Source organism: Etheostoma cragini, chromosome 8 (genome assembly GCF_013103735.1).
Source record: "Etheostoma cragini isolate CJK2018 chromosome 8, CSU_Ecrag_1.0, whole genome shotgun sequence".
NCBI classification, from domain to species: Eukaryota; Metazoa; Chordata; class Actinopteri; order Perciformes; family Percidae; genus Etheostoma; species Etheostoma cragini.
This window is the reverse complement of record NC_048414.1, coordinates 9,306,773-9,328,138: the sequence shown is the minus strand read 5'-3', so window position 1 is coordinate 9,328,138 and position 21,366 is coordinate 9,306,773. Positions and strand designations below refer to the sequence as shown.

At 41.4% G+C, this 21,366-nt stretch overlaps 2 protein-coding genes across 4 annotated transcripts in view; one reads left to right on the top strand and one right to left on the bottom strand.

Moving 5' to 3' along the window:
* Positions 1 to 10,935, top strand: part of ptprq (protein tyrosine phosphatase receptor type Q) — a 36,947-nt gene extending 26,012 nt beyond the window's left edge. Inside the window, exons 40-59 of one of the 2 annotated variants that reach the window (XM_034878788.1) lie at positions 783 to 892; positions 1,094 to 1,280; positions 1,388 to 1,626; positions 1,869 to 1,938; positions 2,276 to 2,434; positions 2,670 to 2,952; positions 3,110 to 3,183; positions 3,312 to 3,411; positions 3,565 to 3,693; positions 4,586 to 4,630; positions 5,709 to 5,735; positions 5,958 to 6,039; positions 6,704 to 6,794; positions 6,927 to 7,003; positions 7,313 to 7,447; positions 7,683 to 7,808; positions 8,294 to 8,439; positions 8,585 to 8,720; positions 10,140 to 10,263; positions 10,348 to 10,935. In XM_034878788.1, coding sequence (XP_034734679.1) covers positions 783 to 892; positions 1,094 to 1,280; positions 1,388 to 1,626; positions 1,869 to 1,938; positions 2,276 to 2,434; positions 2,670 to 2,952; positions 3,110 to 3,183; positions 3,312 to 3,411; positions 3,565 to 3,693; positions 4,586 to 4,630; positions 5,709 to 5,735; positions 5,958 to 6,039; positions 6,704 to 6,794; positions 6,927 to 7,003; positions 7,313 to 7,447; positions 7,683 to 7,808; positions 8,294 to 8,439; positions 8,585 to 8,720; positions 10,140 to 10,263; positions 10,348 to 10,385 — 2,378 coding nt within the window. In that variant the 3' untranslated portion in view covers positions 10,386 to 10,935. The remainder of the gene's footprint in view (positions 1 to 782; positions 893 to 1,093; positions 1,281 to 1,387; positions 1,627 to 1,868; positions 1,939 to 2,275; positions 2,435 to 2,669; positions 2,953 to 3,109; positions 3,184 to 3,311; positions 3,412 to 3,564; positions 3,694 to 4,585; positions 4,631 to 5,708; positions 5,736 to 5,957; positions 6,040 to 6,703; positions 6,795 to 6,926; positions 7,004 to 7,312; positions 7,448 to 7,682; positions 7,809 to 8,293; positions 8,440 to 8,584; positions 8,721 to 10,139; positions 10,264 to 10,347) is intronic. The other variant, XM_034878789.1, reaches the window with a different exon arrangement.
* Positions 10,936 to 11,401: 466 nt separating this feature from the next.
* Positions 11,402 to 21,366, bottom strand: part of iqsec3b (IQ motif and Sec7 domain ArfGEF 3b) — a 26,362-nt gene continuing 16,397 nt past the window's right edge. The window contains exons 8-15 of one of the 2 annotated variants that reach the window (XM_034878798.1): positions 19,595 to 19,761; positions 17,515 to 17,654; positions 17,231 to 17,362; positions 16,811 to 16,910; positions 16,046 to 16,204; positions 15,853 to 15,945; positions 15,034 to 15,080; positions 11,402 to 14,046 (exon numbers count right to left, since the gene is read on the bottom strand). In XM_034878798.1, coding sequence (XP_034734689.1) covers positions 13,627 to 14,046; positions 15,034 to 15,080; positions 15,853 to 15,945; positions 16,046 to 16,204; positions 16,811 to 16,910; positions 17,231 to 17,362; positions 17,515 to 17,654; positions 19,595 to 19,761 — 1,258 coding nt within the window. In that variant the 3' untranslated portion in view covers positions 11,402 to 13,626. The remainder of the gene's footprint in view (positions 14,047 to 15,033; positions 15,081 to 15,852; positions 15,946 to 16,045; positions 16,205 to 16,810; positions 16,911 to 17,230; positions 17,363 to 17,514; positions 17,655 to 19,594; positions 19,762 to 21,366) is intronic. The other variant, XM_034878799.1, reaches the window with a different exon arrangement.

Below are 21,366 nucleotides of genomic sequence, written 5' to 3'. Positions count from 1 at the left end.
CCCCCCCCCCCCCCCCCCCCAGGTATTCTAGTAAAAGTCTTGTGTTTTGTTATTAACTTTGAGGTGTGGCTTGTCTTTTAAAAGACCTATACAAACTTACATTTTTGTCTTGTTATCACGGAAGATCTTTATGTCTTCACAGGCTATAGTATTATAGCCGGTTATAGCATAATAATAATGGTTGTATAATAACCTGGTGTTTTGAGTTTTTCAGAGGTTCACATTGTCATAGCATTATGCAGCTTTTTCTCTTGTTGAGCCCTGTTATTATTCTTATTAATAGTAGTAGTAGTAGTAGTATTCTTACAATATAAAACTGGTAGCATAATGCATAGATCATTTTATAGAATGTTCAGTGACTGACCGCGGAAACTAGAGTACGTGAATGGGTTTGACAGTAAATCAGTATGGAATTATATGATTTATGATTTGAGTTAAAAACACACTTAAATAAAGCAGTCTGCAAATCACCAGCCCTGTCTACAGCAATACAGTACTTCACAACCAATTAACAGTACAAGGACAACCGCAACTGTAGACAGATATTTGAAGAGAGGCACTAGAGGCATAATATTTTAGAGGCCACAAGACCACGTATATAGAAAAGTGAAAACATGGCCCAGGCTAACATTCAAAGAGGTTCCAGCCAATGGCAGGGTAACATCAATCAACATTATTATGGTAACAAAGCAAAATTTAACAGGTTTTTTTTCAACGCTTTTTGATTTTTAATTTAGTTGCAAATCTTAAGCATTCTGTGTTTCTCTTATCTCCTCCCTCAGACCCTGATGACCCTCCCCGTGACCTGAAAGTGACCCCTACCTCCAAAGGCCTTCACATTGCATGGGATGCTCCAGCTGTTCTCTCTGGACCAACGTCATATCTTGTGCAGGTCAGGCCTTATTGAGTTTAAGTTTTACAAACACAAAGATATGAACATGTTACTAAGATGTTCTCAGGACAGCTCAACACAGTGTTATGTTGGTCATATTTCTTAACATTATGTTGTGGTAAAATATTAAATGATAAGAAATTACTCAGCTCATCCACATACAAGCATTTAATCTGTCCATGAACTATCCTGCTGAACCAGGTGGATGGTCCTGGTTTGAACGTATCAACAGTCCGAGCTCCAGGAGAGTTGACGACTGTCGTTGTGACTAACTTGACAGCTTTCACTCGTTACTCGGTGACTATCACTGCCTTCATTGGTCCATTGACACACGCTGCCAGCCAGGGGAAAGCCATTGGGCCCATTGAATTTCAAACGCTGGAGGAGGGTATGTTGAAATGTACATCTTGGGAGCACCTAGCTGCTGCCCACTTGTAAAAATAACCACATATCTATTATCAGTTATCTCTTGGACCATTTCTATTCTATCCCCAGAGCCCAAAGACCCTCCCAAGAATGTGGTTGTATCAGTTATTCCAGAGGAAGTGAACCGTGTGAAGGTGACTTTTACCCCTCCAGAGGAGCCCAATGGAAACATTACTGCATACTTTGTATATGTTTATGAAAAGGAACAACTGATCAAGAACATCAGCCTTAATATTACCCAAAACAACCAAGACACACTGAGTGCTGTCATAGAGGGCCTAAAAGGAGGACATAACTACAGCATACAGGTGAAGAACGCACACAGCTCACTCTCACAGCTTCCAGGTGTGAATGTGTTTAACTGTGTGAATGTGATCAGGGCATTCCTGCAAAATAGAGGCTTCCTCTCAGTGAAACTTCCCCAAATAAGTTAATCAGTCAATAACCAGTTTAACCTTGTTCAAATTGTTGTTTTCTTTTCTTTAACTCACTATGTGCTTGTCCATCTCTCTACTGTGTCACCTCCCTTCTTCTTTTTGTTGGTTTGTAGATTTCAGCAAAGAATGGGGCTGGAAGGAGCCCACCCAGCCCACGTGTCCAGATAACCACAGGGATCAAAGGTACAAGTTCCTCTGTTTGTGAGTGCTCTGCACTGCTCTATAGTGTTTCTCCCTTCCTTGTCGCAGCAGTGCAGCATGGACACTAGACAGAGAATTGCCACTCCACAGTATCATTGCCTGCTCTGACACAGCAAATGGACCTCAGCAACATTGTGTAGTGATGATGTAGAGGACTGAGAAGTGGCCTCTTGTTCATGATTTATGTGTAAATGCAACGGTCTAAAACAAAACCTTTACACACTGTAAAGACACTGTATTCATTACAACAACCTGTGTGTGTGTGTGTGTGTGTGTGTGTGTGTGTGTGCGTGTGCGTGTGCGTGTGTGTATATTCTAGCCCCAGCCAAGCCAACCCAAAGACCCCAAGCAATGCTGGGCCAAGGAGGGGTTGCCATGGTAACCCACAGGAGTATCACCATCCGCATGCCTGCTTGTTTCTATAGTGATGACAATGGACCAATCACAAAAATTCAGGTCATCGTGGCTGAGACAGGGGGTATGACTCTTCAAAAACATTGACAGCCGTCACTTTTTGTTGAATACACTTGGGTATCAGTCTTGTTTGTGCTTTAAGCTTCAAGTAGAATCTTGTTTTACACTATGTCACTCAGTCCTAAGCTTACAAAAGACAAAATGTATGCAAAAGCCAAAGGGCTTAACGTCAGCAGAAATTTGACTCAGTCCCCTTGCAATCCTTTCGCCCTCTAACTGACTTACTCATCCTGTCACAGTGAAGGACATGCAGAACCTGACCAACTGGAAGAATGCATTTTTTGATCGTCCTGCCCCTTACCTGACGGACAAAGGGTTCCCCAACCCACCATGTGTTTTGGGAGACGGGGCATTGTCCCCAGACGCACGTTCCAGAGGTGGTCGCAGTGTGTCTAGAGGTGGCCGGCCCTCGGTGAGGAAAACTACAACTATGTACGTGATCGGAGAGAACGATGACTGTGTAAAGGAGAACAACACTGATAATTTCTGCAATGGACCTCTGAAGCCAAAAACAGTCTATGTGTGAGTGCACCACACATACGCACGCTCACAAGCATGCACGTACACAAACGCACGCACACACGCACGCACACAAACACTCACAAAGAACAACCTTCAACATTTTTGTATATAATAATAATAATCTAATGCTGACACTGGACCGTTCCATATTTACCAGGTTTAGGTTCAGAGCCACTAACATCAATGGCCAGTACACAGACTCTGAGTACTCGGAGCATATCAGAACTGCAGGTATTTATATTCATCCCTGTATTTCTCTTAATAAAAAAAAATAAAAAAAAACATAAATCCTGTATAGCTCTCTTTGTGTTGTTTTTTTGTAATGTTGTTACCTCTGTCTCCTCTCCCTCTCTTTGTAGTGGACGGGCTGTTGACCAGAGATGAGCAGATCATTCTGGGTGTTGTGCTTTCCTTCTTCTTGGCTGTTTTGCTTATCGTCATCATCTGTGGATCCGTCAAGTAAGATGGCAGCAGGCACTCAATCATTCGCCAACATTCATACATTTACCAAAACTCTGCATTGATTGGAATTTAATATTAATGCCCAAAAAATACACATTTTAATTCTGTATTTACCTTGATATTAACAAATGTCTTTGATCGACATGTCAGGATCCATCAGCGCAAAAAGGAGGGCGGGACTTATTCACCCAGAGAGGCAGAGATCATAGAGACTAAGTGTAAACTGGATCAGCTGATCGCTGTGGCAGATCTGGAGCTGAAACAAGAAAAACTCAACCGGTTAGTCAGTGTGTTTAGTGTTAATCCAAAAGTGTCGCTTCACCAAATATAACATGCATTTTTGGCAGCTGAAACAGAGTGCACACTAAATGAGTTCAGGCTTGAGTTAGCTGCTCCAGACGAGATTTTAAATTTAAGTCAACAAAATGTCTTTACTGCAGCCAACTTGACATACGCTCCTGTCGGCACAAATCTTCTAGTGTTGTAGAGTTTGTGCAGAAAATAGAAGCAGCAGCACTACGAAACAACAGAGCATCCTTGTGACTTTATAGTTTACCTTCAGTTCTTTGCCGAGTCATCCTGTCTGCATCTCTCCAACCATCCTCTTGTACAAATTCAGCGTCAAGGACTTTTGTTTTTTTTCTTTGGCACAAACAAGTGCACTGACGATAAGTGCTGCACGCTGGTGGGAAAGAAAGTCAAATTCACAGTTAGTTTTGGTATTAAGGTTACTGATGGCTAAAATTAGGCGAGAAACTACAGCAAAGGAAAGCTTTTTGCATGAGTAGTAGCCAAACTTGTTTTGAATATTTTTATCTATCAGCATTGAAACAACCATTAGGTATATGCTTTCTAAACACCTTACTTTCTTATATTGCTTTCCACTCATTTTAGATGTCAGAAAAGCAAAGATTGTAGATTTTTCACAGCTGCATGTTGCTGTCACTGCTAATCTGCTCCAGCTGTATTGTAAATTCAAACTGCCGTCATCAGGACAGTGAGCCGTTCTGCTTGGTTGAAGCTGATATTTGCATGAACACCACCTTTTAAGCTCAGTTTATGTTATTTTAACACAATCTTTCATGTTAATTGTCACATGTATGTTCCTTGCACGCACACTTGCATTGACTTGGCTTTGTTTTTCTCTCACTGAGCGCTTTTCTCTCACCAGGTATTCTTCCTTCTTCTTTAGGCGGAAAGAGATTTATGTAATCCAGTAAGTTGTGATCAGTGTGTCGCATTTTGGTGTTGTGCTTTGTTTGCATGTTGTACTCCATCTTTCATTTACGTGGGGCGGCTGTGGCTCAGGTTACTGATCAGAAGGTTTGTGTTCCCTGGCCCTGCAGTTCCATGCCGAAGTGTCCTTGGGCAAGGCACTGAACCCCAAACTGCTCCTGATGCTGTGTCATCGGAGTGTAAATGTGTATGATTGTTTATCTAATGAGCAGGTGGCACCTTGTACGGCCGCCTCGGCCACAGTGTATGAATTTGTAGTCATTAAGACTACAAAAGCACAGCCACAAGTCTTCACTAATGCAAAGAAACATCAGCCACAAGGGAATAAACACACGCTTTGTTCAAGTTTACTGATGTTCACATATTTCTTTAGAATGAAACATCAAAGTCAGTGTTTAATCAAAGTGAATTTGATTTCATTTTCATTTTCTTTAAAGTGCTCATATTATGTTTTTTGGGGCTTTTTCCCTCTATCTTTATTGTGTTTTATATCTTTTTTGTGCACGTTATAGGTTTACAAAGTGAAAAAGCCCAACGTCCACCCCAAAGGGACTGACCATCTTCCAGAGAACACATTGTTGTTGTAGTCCAGCCTTCACTTCCATGGCAAACATGCATCACTTTGTAACACACGAATAATGCTCGCCTAGCTGCTAGCGTGGCACTCCTTCATGCTCTGCAACTGACAAGCTAGCAGTACTTACTGCGCGTGTGCGACTCACAACATAGATGGTACAGAAGTGAGATGTCTCACTCTGTAGCTAAAACAGAGAGCTCAACACACAGGTTGAAAAGAGGAGCTGTAGCAATGTGCAGTACAACAAATACTGTATATGGAGTTTTCTGAAAATTAAACCACACAAACCTATTCTGGTACAACCTCTTAATATAATCACAAACCTGAAAATGAGCATAATATGAGCAATTTATCATGCATACATACTCAATGAACTGATGATCAGTTCAGGTGTCATGGACAGAAATACCACAGTGTGGGTTGTGATTCTTTAGTTAATTTGTTTAGTTTTGGTTGATATTTGCTGTCTATTTTTATCCAGGCTGCTCAGCTACAGGAAATCACTCAAGTAAGTCATCCTGCATAAATAATGTGAATATACACACCATAGTTGCCGCATAAATCAGCATGTTTTATGTGGCTCAGTATTAAGTATGTTTTTATCCTAAAATAAACTTACAACAAGTAGCATATTGTTGAGTTTTGAGAGAGATTTTCTCTGGTCTTCACATTCAGTGCATTTCTCTTTTTACCATACCTTACCTTACCTACCTTCTGATCTTTCTTTCAGGCCTGTCAACAAAAAGTCTTTTCTGCAGCACGTAGAGGATCTGTGTGCCAATGACAATTCCAAGTTCCAACAGGAGTTTGCTGTAAGTGTTTGTCTACAACCTGGAGCTGTGTTTATCAAACTTCGAAGAGTGTAGAAATATATCATTTGGGATGAAAGAATAATAAATCACTTGGAAAAAGTGGAGCATGAATGACAGTCTGCTGTTTGCAAAAAAAGATAAGAAAAATGTAGTGCAGACAGTGAAGATGCATGAAAAATGATTGCAAACAATATCAAGGCTAGTTTTTTTTTTTTTTTACCCTTTTCCTGTTTTTTTTGCACCTCTCACAAATGCAAAACCGATGTATAACATCCCATTGAATAAGCATTTGAGATAAATCTTACAAGGGCTGTAAATAGTTAGCTAAAACTAACCTATTCTAAACAACACATATTTTTTTTATAATTCATGAACAATGAGATATAGTCATGAAAAACACATGCATGTCTCTGTCTCTGTACTGCAGCCGTCTAGGACCACAACAGGTTATTCTTAACCAATTTAGAGACTTCTTAATTTAAATAGTACATTTAAGCTCAGAAGAAATGTGATAATTTCTAAGTAGGTGTAACAGAGACATTTTTACACTTATTTTTCACTAAAATCCAAAATGTATGTATTTTTTTAAAATACGGGTCCTGACCCTTAACCTAATGTATGTGTGTTTATGTGAATACTGATGTGTTACATATTGTCTCTTCAGGAGCTTCCAAAACTGCTGCAGGACCTTGCCACAACAGACGCTGACCTGCCCTGGAACAAATCAAAAAACCGCTTCCCTAACATCAAACCTTGTAAGTGGTCAGGTTGTTATGATACCGTCAGTGTGACAAAATGATGTATGTTATCTCTAACATTTCACAACTGCATACACAGCTGCATTTCACATGTTTTTTACCACACTCGTCTCACTAAATCATGTCTAGACAACAACAACCGAGTGAAACTGCTGTCAGAACCGGGCACAGCGGGCTCTGACTACATCAACGCCAGCTTTGTCTCAGTGAGTACCAGCTACCACCTGCTATAAGCCCAGTCATCAACATGGAGGGTCGAGCTCACTTGAGTCATAATCAGGTTATGAAAGTAGTTATGCAGGCATGAGGCAGATTTGTTGCAATTAGAGGAGTTTGTTCTAGATATTCCCCTGTCCTTTTTTGATTCTGTCAGATAAATAGATAACAAGCAAGTGTATTAATTTGTGAGTGAGTGAATAATGTTGTTGTTATAATTCCAGTAGGTCTGTATGCTCCTGGAGTTGATTTTTGTGCTTGCAGATATAAACCTCTGCCTTTCTTTTTCTGTTATTTAGGGCTACCTTTGTCCCAATGAGTTCATAGCCACCCAGGGTCCTCTGCCTGGCACAGTGGCTGACTTTTGGAGGATGATCTGGGAAACGGGAACACACACCATTGCCATGCTCACGCAGTGTTACGAGAAAGGCAGAGTGCGTCATGAGAGATTTGCCACTGTTGTGAAACAGCATTCAGAGGACAGTCCAGAGGGCTCATTTAGAGCTCACTTACAACTCTGTCACAAGGAAGGTTACAGTATATCTGCCGCAAAGATCTGATGTGTGTGTGTGTGTGTCTGTGTGTGTGTGTGTCTGTGTGTGTGTGTGTGTGTGTGTGTGTGTGTGTGTGTGTGGGTGTGGGTGTGTGTGCGTCTGTGTGTCATTTCAGATTCGGTGTCACAAGTACTGGCCAGAGGACAATAAGCCAATGTCAGTGTTTAGTGACATTCTCATCTCAAAAGTGTCAGAGGAAGTCCTTCCCGACTGGACTGTCCGAACCCTAAAAGTAGAAAAGGTAACTTTCCTACACACAATCACACACACACACAACCACACACACACACACACACACACACACACACACACACACACATACTGTAAGTGTGCATATTGTAAACTGTGAAACACCAGAAAGACTAATTTGCCATATTTCCATCTAACTGAATAATGTAAACAAAATAAAATGTGAGTTACTGTAGGTGCCCTTTATTCTAAAGGAAATGGGCTACCAGATGTTTTACAGGCAAACCACTTAAAGGAGTAGTCCAACATTTTGACAAATTCACTTTTATGCTCTCTTATCGAGAGTTAGATGAGAAGATTGCTACCAAAGACATCAAAATCGCAGTTAGTGTATTTTGTCAAAATGCTAAACTATTCCTTTAGGAACTGTTGTGTAGAGAGTTCTATGTTCCAACACTGGAAAACATAAAACCTTTTGCTGAGTACATTTTTATCTATATTTAAATGAATTTAACTCGTAGTAATTCCTCCTTGTAGCACGGGCACTATATTTTGGTTCGCCACTTCAACTACACATCGTGGCCTGAGCACGGAGTCCCGGAGTCCTGCAGCACGCTGATTAAGTTTGTCAAAGCTGTCCGAGCCCACAGGCACGACAACACCACTATAGTGGTCCACTGCAGGTACTGTGGCACGTCAGTGGTGGGGTACTGACACTGAATACACTAAAGCGAGGTCCTTAAAATCAAAGTGCACTAACTACTTTCTTCTGTTTTTTGTGACTAAATGGAGTTTCATCAACAAAGTCCAACTGTCATTGTTCCTCAGTGCTGGTGTGGGCAGAACAGGTGTGTTTATCGCACTCGACCACCTCATCCAGCACGTCAGAGATCATGACTTTGTGGATATTTATGGTCTGGTGGCTGAACTGCGCAGCGAGAGGATGTGTATGGTACAGAATCTGGTGAGTTCACATCAAATACAACAGTGTATTTTATTCCTGTGGTTAGATTTCTCTCTACAACCTAGAGAATAAACAAATGACAATAAAGTGGTATTATACGGCATGTTGTCTTAATTTGTTCCAGTAGACTTAAGACTCATCAAAGACCCACCAATGGCAGTGTAGTCCTACTTTTTTACTTCATGTTCTGCTGTGATCTCATCCCCCTGAGGAAACATTTAGGAAATTCTTCTAGCAGTGGATTAAAGGCATATGCTGAGCAGGATCTCCCCTCTTGAAACAGCATGAACCTATCCTAAAATTACCCCATTCCATTATTACTTACGAAGCAATGGTGTGTGTCAGTGTCAGCAGGGACCCTCTGCCTAGTGCCTGTTCTCCCTCTCAGTATTATGGTTTTATTATTTCTAGATTCTCTTTTGGCAGTAAAGTTTGAGCCTGCGGTGCCTGCTGCTTGATTCTTTGAGACAGCTGTGTTTAGGTCATATCCTCAGCTTAAAGAGGCCATTATTCAGATCAATTATTTTATAACCTCACAAATGTCACTGCTGAGATATTAGAGCACAGTGCCATTGCAGGCACGTTTAAACAAGCTCATATTTTAATCCTATAACACTTCTGTTGAAGTGAAACAAAGGCAAATGTCACTTACTTGACTGCGTGGTTGGGCCAGCAAGGTCGTGTCTGTTCAGGTCCTCTTCTCGAGTCAACAGCCGTGCACTAAGCTCGGTTGGTTTCAGTTCATTTAGTTTAACATGGAACGCAGAAACCAAACCAAAGTCCTTCAGGGATGAAGGTTATTATTTATTGTCCACCAAGGTCGAAAGAGTTGCTCTGTGCATTTATCAGAAGCAAAGCAAGCCACTCCCAAGCATCCATATCTCTCCACTCAGCCAGAGAAGCACACTAATGAGCATGCTTTAAGGGCCAGAAAATCCTTTTTCAGCATATTCGCCAGAGAGCAACCTTTATTTGAATGACTGGGAGGCTCTCTTGAAACATGGTATCCAGTTTTCTTACTGTAATACTGTACATCCATTGTTGTTGCAGCTGCGGCTGCATTGTCACTACCGGTATGTAGTCTAGGTTTGAGTCATCAAATGATTTTTTGTTATCTTCAGTTTAAGCAAGTTTGAAATAAATCTGCACATCAGCTCTGGTAGGTTTGTGTCCTGAAAGTGGGGGGAAAAAAAGCCTTGCACCAAGTGACATAATTTTGATTGGAATTTAAGAGATCCACATTCCAAACCACGCATGTTTTTTTATTACAAATGTAAAAAAAACATTGTCATTTGTCATTTTTATCAAAAATGTTTGTCTTTATCAGACAGAAGACGGTAGAGAGCTGACAGGGTTAATTGTGTTCGTGTGTGTTTGGGGGTTGTGTGTGTGTGTGTGTGTTTTGTGTGTGCGCTTTAGGCCCAGTATATCTTCCTGCACCAAAGTACGCTGGAACTTCTAAACAACAAAGGCAACAGCCAGTCAATCTGGTTTGTTAGCTATTCTGCTCTGGAGAAGATGGACTCCCTGGAAGCCATGGAAGGTAGACAACAACATATAAACACACTCAAATAATTACACTCCCCACAGCACAGTGCTGACTACACACATTTGTACTGGTCTTCAGGTGACGTGGAGCTGGAATGGGAAGAAACCACTATGTAAACATTGACTGAAGATCACCTTTGCCTGGTGGTAAGGGACACTTGTTAAGAGGCGACCTGTGCACAGACTCTGGACTGGACCGCCTCCACCACACAAGGTCAGAGGGAGAAGCAGGAGAAACAGGAAGCAAACAGCACAGTTAGACTAAGACTCTGTTGCTCCATTTCAACCCACTTCTCAGCACAGTCATCCCTTTAATGAACCTCTTGTCCACTTGTTTTCAAAAAGAGTGAGAGAAACAAGAGGGAGACAGGAAGAAAGAAAAAAATTCAGAAACAACAGGAAGAAAACAGTGAGGCAATGAGCTGACTGTGAGAGCTCTATCCTATCTGTAAGCCTACAGGGACTTTGCACAATAGATGTCCCTGTGTATTGTATTGATTGTATAACGTTGAGATCATTTATGTTTTTTTAAGATAATTTATTCTGCCAAAATGTTTTTTTTTTCAATCCCTTTGCAATTCTGACTATGTCGAAGTGTTGACAGCATTTTCTTTTTGTTTGTCCTTTCTCAAGAGTGATTTGCGAAATAAAAGAAACTTGCATTTTTTATGGCCTTAAGCTAAAACACTTCCCTGTGAGACTTTCTAGCATCAAATGTAGTCATTTTGTCATTGCAATATGAAATTATAAATGATCAACTATGTCCTTTCTTTGTTTAGAGGAAAGACTCAGCACTCGTGGAAAATTAGGCACCCTTAATCATGTGCATGTGCGCGCTCACACACACACATACTCAGACACACACACACACACAAAAAGAATCACAACAACACAAGTACAAGTCAAATTCAATATTGTTTTTTTTTTTGTTCGTTAATGAATAAGTTCAGACCGGCTGTGCTGGGAGGACACAGGAACACCTGTGTTGACTGATTTCCCATAAGCTCCTTCATTCCACTGTCCTCCTCACACACCTGGAGCACATTCATTCATTAGATAGGCTGGGAGTGCTACAGACGCAGACACTGTGGAGACGAATCTGGCGTCAAGGCACACAGACATACAGTCCACGACCGAGAGTAAAAACTACTTTATTCTTTCATTCTCTTTGAACAGAAAAAATTAGAAATATTCCATTAGTAAACATGTCGATCTTTAAGAAATCTCCCTTATACAAACACGGTGAGGGTGCAAAGATTAATGACAGTGCTCCACAGTGAGGATGCAGATTGGTGCATCTCCATGACAACCATGGAGAATGCGGGTAAGGGGTTGGGCATAAAGGAGGAAGTAGAGAGAGGGGAGAAAATGACATCAATCAACCCAACATGCCCTGTCAGTAATGATACAAACATATAATCCAACTCCCCCCGTGTACTGTAAATGAAAAAAACAAAACTATATCATGCTGTAGAGTACAAGTCAGTCAGAGTTTACAGTAAACAAAGTGAGGTTGCTGACTTGAGAAATCAAGCAGTTTATAAGGGGAATCTAAGCTGGATTTGTTGTTGCTTTGGCAGCTATGTGCGTGTCAGTGTGTGTGGTATGCAGTATGTGTGTGTGTGTGTGTGTGTGCATGACCTGTGATTTAATGCACGTATTCACCAATACAGCATAGCCCTTTACACACCTTAGCAGGTGACACAGCCATCTCTTAATAATCCTATGATAATATGACATGGTATAATTTCATGAAGAATGTAGATCTGTATTAATATCATTGTGTTACCATGGTAACTGGAGTGTATTCTATAAAAGCTGCCTGTTTCCTGTCTCTCGTAGCAGTAGGAATTAGAACACCCCCTGATATAATAATAATAATCATAATAATAATAATAATAATAATAGCTATAATTACTATAATTTCCTTTTTTAACTAGATTATTCTCTGTACAAATACATAGGTAGATACACACACTGGGCAAACCAATCACTTTTTCAGAATAAATCTATATCATCTATTTACAATATATCCAATATATTCTGTGGTGCAAAAGGTACAAGACGTGTTCAGTGTGTCTCAGTCGGATGACCTCCAATACAAACAGGCTCAAGCTCGAACCATCAACTACACAATGATGAAATCAATAATTATCCATGGCAACTTCAGTTTTCCCCTGATTAACATTCAGTATAGGAATCCATCTCTGCTTGTATAATTTTCAGTTTGCAAGGAAAAATATAATTGGTGAGAGGGGAGTGATGTTTGTGAGAGGTGACCTTGGTCTACCCTGTGCCGACCAATTTATGTTCATTTTAAAACTAAAAGCAAAGAGTTTTCTGGGCACAGATGCTCCCTAAATCCAAAGGTAATGACAATAGTCACACTAGGTAGCCCATTAGGAGTAAATGTACAGGAAGAGAAGGCTCCATCTGGCTGTTTTAGCCTTGTTTTGGATTACTGGCCCTACTCCCTGCTGCCCATGAGTAAGCAGATTGAACACACATTACACAGGCCCGCTGCTCTCAGTACAACTCAGAAATATGTTACAGTGCAGCAAATCCTTTCCTGAGCTTTGTGAGAGCAAAACGCCAGTCACATACTACTGTGAAGATATCTGCTCACACAAGTTTAACAAAACACACAACAATGAAGCACAAAAAAATATGATTGTCGTCAGATGGTGGGAATAGGTTACTTTAGTGAGTAGCAACATCTTTGCTTACTACACTATGCTGTACATGACAGGGTAAATATCCTAGAGCCTTTTACCTTTTTCTTAGTCCTCTTCCTCACATACTGAGAATCTGTTCCCAAATAAATGAAGGAATCAAATGAGCTGCTACTCTTGTTTCTTCACATTATGCAGAGATGATGACACAATATATTGCAGTGAGGATAAGCTCTGCTAAAATGATTCCTCACTGAATGTGGCAACTATTACAAGAAACCCTGGACCAAACAAACAGGTGTGAACTTCACATCAACATCCCGAAAGACGCAAAATCACAAGATCTCTTAAAGAGTGTGAAATCTAGACAGACAACACCATCAACTACCGGGTGAAATGTTGGTGACAAAAGAAAGAGAAAAAAGTTGTCTTTTAGAACTGGCATCAAAACTACTCTATGTTCAGAAACAACACCACTCAGTCAAGACTATGAATAGAGTCCTTTTGGTTTCCTTTTCCTTTGTCCCTTTATTCGTCTCACACAGTATATTCCTGACTTTTTTTTTTAGCAATACTTTAATCTCACCATTCAAAGTGAGTTGTATGCTACTCCAGCATGTGTGTTTTGCTGTGTGTGAATGTGAGGCTTATGTCTGGAGCCCAGGGTTCCTTGAGTAGCCAACGACTCAGACAATGCTGCGGGAGCCGCTGGAGTTGCGCCTGCGGGTTAGAGGCATGGTGTGGTGGAGGGGCATGGGTGAGTCAGGGGGACAAAACTGGTGAGGGTGGTTGTAAGGTGGAGGGGGAGGTGGCAGAGGAGGCTGAGGACCGTCGCCCTCTCTGACGCGCACAGGTGTGGACATGGCCGACTGGATAAGCTGATGCGTAGCAGGGCCTTGGCTAAGGAAGGCCTCCATCCGCCCTCGCCCGCTCTGGTCCACAACAATCACCTTGACAATCTGCTGGCATTGGATGAGTGTTTCTGGGCGAAGTTCTCCGGGATGGATGGGGCTGAGCAGGGTGGGTGGCGCAGCCAGGGCCAGAGGCGATGACTCAATGCTGGGCTGGCTCAGTTGATAGGTCTGCAGCCTGTTGTGAATTGACACCTAGTTTAGGAACAGTCAGAGAACGCATGAGGAGTTACCAGCCTGAACGCAGCCTCTACGCAGCCCTCTGGTGTGTTACTCACATGGGCATGCAGGCATGCAGGTAGGTAGTATGCAGAGCGAGCGCATGCAAAATACACACACTCTCTCTCTTTTTCTCTCAATCATGCTTTTACATGATTTACACTTTCAATCATGAAATCACACACCAGCCCAAAAAGAGAAAATAATAGTGGAATAAGAAGAGATTTTGGTCAGAGACCATGGTGGGAACATTTTGGATTTTATGTGTGTGCACGTGCAAACATGGTCAATAATTGTCAGAATGAGAAGCTTAAAGTTAAAGGGAGTGTCAGGAGAGGAGAGAAGTGACACCGAGGGCATGGTGTCTCCCTAACACATTTATTTACAACTCTGAAAGACTTACTGAGAGGCAGGAGAGAGGTAAAAGAATGGGTAACAGAATAAAACAGAGACAAAACTGGAAAGGGAAAAAAACAGTCTCTATCATCTATGCTTAGTTAAAGAAAGGGCTGGTTTTACAGATGCACACCCACCCACACAAACTCAACAGACTGTTAACAGTATCAAGCTTATCTGGCTTTGTGGATGGTATTCTAGAAGCCAGCCAGGCTTATGGTGGCTTGCAAAGGCTTAAAGAGTGCGGCTGGCAAGCAGCAGCTGATAAAAGAAGGATGCTGAATGGTGAGCATAGTGGATGTTGATCCACTCATGAGGCACAGAAAGAGACTGTTTGTAGCGCCACTACAGCAGACTCCTCTATGCAGCCTTTGTATTTTTGGCTGCAAAGTGGGGATGTGCCTAAGGCGGAGCTCTTTTTAAGCAAGGCAATGAGCAAACTTAATTTTCCTGATGAGGCACAGTCCCTATCTAACCGCGCACACATACTTGCATACAAAACCACACCCACAAAGAAGGTGATGCAAGCACTTACCTGAGGGAGGCAAGAGTGGGTTTTGAACTTACCTCTAGTGTGTTGTTGTTGCCGGTTTTATCGTACACATCCTGTTGGCCTGTGGAGAGAAACAGGTCTATTTGTAAGTTAATAAGAAGATTTAGGCTTTGTTTACAGAATCTTTAAAACAAAAGCATTTCTTCACAGGGGACTGTCATTTATTTAAATGAATATTCAGCATTTTGGGAATATGCTTATTTGCTTTATTTCCTAAAGTGAGATGCTAATTGACAGCTAGCCTGTATCTGCCAAAGAGTTACAAAATCTACCAGCACCTTTAAAGTGCTTATATTATGCAAATTTTCACATGCACAGTACCTGGGTAAGGACTACTATCTAATCAGAAGCAGAGTATGAGGGAAGATGATAAGTCCCTTAGGGTCGGACTTTGGGCTTTTTCCCTTTGTAAAGCAAGAACATGCACAAAACGATATATAACACAAGAAAGGAAAGGGAAAAATTCAAAAAGCATAATGTGATTACTTTAAAGCTCACTATATGGCGTGTTGTTTTACTTCATACAATAACCCCTGCCCTAACCTGGGGACATGGAGAAACTCAAAAACTATAATCTGTGGTTTTAGGGGAAGATACTAGCTAAAACTAACTAACCCATAAATAACAAAAAGCTGACAAATACAGGAACCTTAAGCCCTCTGATCATCATCCACTCTTTTTTTTATTTTGTTATTCACTGTTGTGAGCTTTTCATGCATAACCTCTTCCATGAAGTTGTCCTATTTTCCACATTGCCTTGAGTAATGCATGCATTGTTATAAGTTAATGTATGCTGTATTATGCATTTTATGCTGCACGAACAAAACCAGCACCTGAGGGAGATCCGTGTCCTGTGTGTGTGTCCACTTGCCCGCCATTGGTGTGTATGCCGTGTGGCTGAATGCCTTGTTGCCTCTCCAATTCCCCTACAATACAAAAAATTGAAGAAAGAAATTTGCAACCAGCTATATAAGGTACACTGTGTTTGTTGAACTTGCATGATGTTGAAGTGTGTTCTTCACTTACACTGAATGTGTATCTGCTCCATCTCGTTAACCTCTGTGATAGCCTCTCGAAGCTCCTCTGCAAACTTCCTGAGCTCTTCTCCGCTTGGGGAGCAGAAACTCACCAGCTGCTTCTTCTCTGAGGTAAACGGGCTCAGCATGGTGATGCCATGGGCGTAGTCTGATGAGAAACCCAGACAACGTGTCAAAGAGAAAAAGAAAACCCTTTCACAATAACTTGGGTACTCTGTTAAAGTTTAAAACTATTGGATCAGCCAAGAGCCACTCTGGATTTTCCATAACCAATCGCTAACGTTTGGTCGTGAAGTCGGCTTAGCATCGTTAGAGTTAGCCTTTGCTAACTCCTTCACCACTGACAGAGCAAGCTGGAAAATCCAACTTTTCCCGAACCCCGTGGGGAGGAGGGCCACAACATCATGGCCACTAACAGAACTCAGCTAAGATTGTTTCTTGGGCTTTGACTTCTGAATATTCGGCAGCTTTGCCACAACAGAACGAATGGCTTTGCTCACATCTTTCCCCGCCGCCATTACCATTGGTATTGCAAGCATGCTAGCACGCTGGTGTTATCATTTCGCTTGAGCCACCAATATGCCTGAATACAGATGGAACATACTGTATACAAGGTCTTCCACATTTGTAAGCTCTATTGATTTCTGTACGTAGACTTTATTCTTTTGACTCAAATTTGGTGCTCAGCATTTTTCCAGAACCAGGGTGGAAAAGTATTGAGAATGAACTGCAGCAGAGCTAAACAGCATCTCACATTCATTGCTGAAGAGGTGAAACTGCATTCCCAGAAGACCCATAGCTTTACAAAAGGTGTACGAGGCCGAGCTTTTCTTCTTGGGACACAGCTTCAGGATCTAAAGTAGAGACACACAACACAGAACATGGATGAATTAAAATACCTGATTATGTATAAAATGGCAATAAAATGTGGTTGCAGTTGCATATTTCAAGTAGCTTAATGTATTAGACAGGCCTTTACCTGCAAGGAGAAATTCATGTTTTTTTTTCTCAGTTGGTACAGTTTTTTTCTACACACATTACACACATGCTTGGGATCCATACATGCACTTATTGAGAGATGTAAGAGTGGCTGCCCATAGATGGTTGGGGGTTCAGTGCTGTACTTTGGTCCGTACTGCTCCCCCATTGAGTAGTCACAATAAAGGTTTCTCACCAGCAGCAGGTCATTGAAGAGGAAGACCTCTCTCTGGAGCTGGGACAGTTTCTGTTTATGAGGCTTGTTGGCGTCAGGCACCTCAAACAGACGACAGCAGCACACAAGACGTCTGTGGGGCACAGCGAGGATCTACAGAGGCGAAATTAAAGAGATGGAGATGACAGATAGTACAGAGGACAGAAGAAATACATGATACAAGAGAAAGGGAGACAGTACGAACAACAGCTCACTGAAAGGAGATTTAAGGGAATGACTTGCACATAAAGGCAAATATCACTCACGGTTTTTAGGCCCAGGATGGACTGTTCCACACGGCTCACATAGGTGACGTGGTCTTCGTTGGAGCGGAGCTCTCTTTGTTGGATCCTTTCATAAATGCCTGCAACCATCTCTCTTGGGATGTCTGCTCCATCATCCACACCTGAGGGAACAAGGGTAAAAAAAAGTGGTCATTATCTAGGAAAGCCCCGCCACTCTCATTTACCAGCCTGTCAAGCTGTCCATTCTCACACTGCACATGCAGTTTACAATAACGGTAGCACTTTCATCAGTTGAAATTCATAGTATAATTTAAAACAACGTGACCTTGACTTCAGACAGCAGCTGTTGATATCAGCTGTAGCTAGCTAACTAGCTAATTAAGCTAATGTTAGCTCAATGAGTTGCTTGAAAACATCTCTGGCTGACTTTTTAATGTTTCCAGCTGACATGTTTTAAAACAACTGTTAAGTTGGATGTTCAAAAGACATATACTCCAGATCCTGCAACGTCTGCTTAAGCCCTATGCTTTCTGCACGGACATGAGTTGGCACAGAACCGTGATGAGGCGTTTGAATCTGTGATGGTCGTGTCTAGATGGTAACCCTAGATTTGCAAAAACTTGAGTTAGAAAATGTGTGACATCCACTTAAAGGAAAAAACCTGCTGCACAGGACAAGGGATGTATTATAAGCACGGGAACCAAGTGAAGGGGCATGTCTTATCATGTGGGCACTCACAGCCCTTGCAGAGGTGTCACGCATAAATCAAGCTTTGACCCAGTGTTGGCAGTAGGAAGACAGTTAGCGCACATCCCGGAGATCTATGGCTGGAGTTTGATTCAGGTACTATTAATGAATTCCTGTCTAAATAACACAACACCAATGTTTTTTTTTCATTTATTTTTGCATCGGCCTGCATATTTTAATTAAAAATAACTACAAAATAATTGAATTTTTCCATATAATGTGGTCCAGTGATTTCAAACCGTGCCAGTAACTATTAAAATTAACATTTATTTTATGAATGCTTATTATTCACAAATGTTGATTGTCACATGTATCATTTTACTGTGCAGATCCTCAGGAGGATTAGCAAAAGCCACAGTGGAAGCTGGGTATCCAAAAACTATAAACTCCCTATGCAGGCTCATAATTTCATTTCATCATTTTTTTTTAGATGTTTTAGGCAAATTTGTTTTATTTCAATGTAGGTTTTGCAGCTGCAAATGAGGAAATGTGCTTTTATCTCAAAAGTGCGTGCTGTCGTTGTGTCACTGTGAAGGCAACACACAGATATATAACTGCAGTCTGGCACTGCAGTTCAGCTTAAGGAGAAACCTGTCACAAATTATAACTGACTTGTGTGATATCATATGAAAAAATATATTGACATTTTTTTTATGGTGGGTGTTTTGTCTCTATTAACTGAAGGTGCAATTAAAAGACAAACTTATATTCTTCAAGCTCTGGTTGGAGTAAATGTATGTATCTGCTCAACCACTGGACAGAGACTTTGTTGAGAGCCTTAGGTGATGAAATTCCTCCGGAAACCTGAGCTCAAATCGTTAAATCTAATGCTAAAGTGAGCCTCAATTAAATGGGTCAGTGCCACGGTCTCTGAAGCAGAGCTCTGAGTCAAGGATATCAGAAATCTCACCCTGCATAGCTGATGGTTTTCTTGATGGTAGCGAGTGGAAGCAAGCACCCACCGCCTCTTTGTGTAATTTACTTCACTTCAAGAAGCTGTCACTCAAAAAACACTGAGGTTGAGAAAGATAGTGCGGTTAAAGTGAGATTGATAAGAGAGTGCTTGTTGTAAAACTTTGACTTTCCCTCCCGTCTGCTCTCTTTTTTATCCTCCCTATAATTCCAGCATATCACTCTGATTGCTCTCCTCATGATCTGCAGCAAAAGGTTAGACTTGTGTGTGTACTATGTGGTTGCTATATATAACCAATGTTCAAACCCTCTACTCAGAAACCACTTGCTATGTTGAATTTTGAATGTCCGCAAGACATTATACCACCTCCTTCCACATAAAAACCTATTTGGTACCTCCCTCATTCTGTACATGATAATACAAGTTTTTGGACACACTAACCTCGTAGGTTGCGTATGAAGTCATCAAGGCCCATTTTGCGCTGGGGTTTGATGTTGGGCGAGTACATGTCAGTATTAAGGAGCACCACAGCAAAGGCCAGGATAAAGATGGTGTCTGGGTTGTGAAACTGCTGCACCACATCAGGATTACACATACAGTACCTCTGACTGTGAAGGAAAATTAGGACATCAGAGCTAGATATCATAAGTGCAACATTTCTCTATTACTTCTCAATATTGGTCTGGATTCTTGGCCATTATACCACTATTATAGACAAAGTATGCTGTAAAATCCCAATCATTCAAATTTTCAAATTTCATTAATATCCTAAACTTAATAACATTGCAAAGTATTTGCCAGGTTGTGGATTTAATGCATTCTTGACAAACCATATTGTTTGGCCTTATCTACACACTGTTACAAAATCATCACAACAACCAATCCAGCCAGGGTATTATTAGGACCCATAATCAGCAGACACAGACTTTTGTGGGAAAACTTTCCAGCAATGCAAAAATAAATGAACATTATTTGAGTGGATACGTTAATAAACTGAAGGCCGTGATTTGATTCAGTTGCCAGTTTTTTAAGTAGGCTACACCAGCTAAACCTTACAACATTATGTTCACCCCATTCATGATCAATGAGGGCATCTTGAATATTAGAAACACCTCTTAACAGCCTTGTGTCTTCAGGCTCACAGAACCAATACCAAAACCCAAAGCATGTCTTCTCACCTTGAACTAACAAAATCAGGGAGCGCATCGTACAAACAGATCCGTGCAAACTGTTTAAGTTATAAAAAGCAATTAAGAGAATGACCTATAAAAAGTTGCTTATGCACTTATTTTAATGCTGATATCTCAGCATACAAGCTGCAGCATTTTCTGATCTGACTGGTTGACTCAAAGACTGACTGACTGTAATTTCTACTCAGATGTAAGGAGCAGTCAGTGAACCATAACTGAAACCGACAGGAGACAGTAGACATTTAAAAAGAATGGCTATGCCTTATGTGAGGTAATGCTGCCCAGTCTGCTTTGGAACCAGAGATGCTACATTTGGACTTGCTTTGCTCCATGGCTGCCCACAGGCTTCACACACTCTCTCTTCCACCCCTCCTTCCCCCACAGCACCCTCCCTATCTAACTTACTGTCACTTTCACTAACAAAGTGGGCCATTTCATTGGTGGGAGGCTTTTATCTCTGTAGCCAGGCAAGATGCAAACATGCAGAGGGCTACTCTGCTCCATAGAACTATGTACTTGTCAGATCATATGCAAGCGAGAGGCCACATCTGAGACCTGCACAACCAGAAAGTCTTTTCCCAGACCCCACACAAGATCTAAGGCCAACGTGCGCGTAGGGTATCAATCGACTGCAGCCCAGTTCAGTAGCAATGCCTTTGTTTGACGGGAGAAAATATCCTGCTCAGCACACAGCAACACAGTGCTACAGATATAATATGCACATACACTCACATAAACACACAGAAACACACAGAGGCACAAATGAGCCTCCTGATTTGCCATCTTGATGTAATTCTGCGGCAAATTCATCAAAGACTGAAAGCAAGGCAAGATCAACTGTATGTGAGTGTGTATGTGAACATATGCATGGATTGCGCATATGTGAACAGTTGAGTGAATAAATAAAGCAGTGATACTGTGTGTGTGTGTGTGTGTGTGTGTGTGTGTGTGTGTGTGTGTGTGTGTGTGTGTGTGTGTGTTTGCGCTTCATTCACACATTTTCAAGCGTGGATCTCCGTCTTA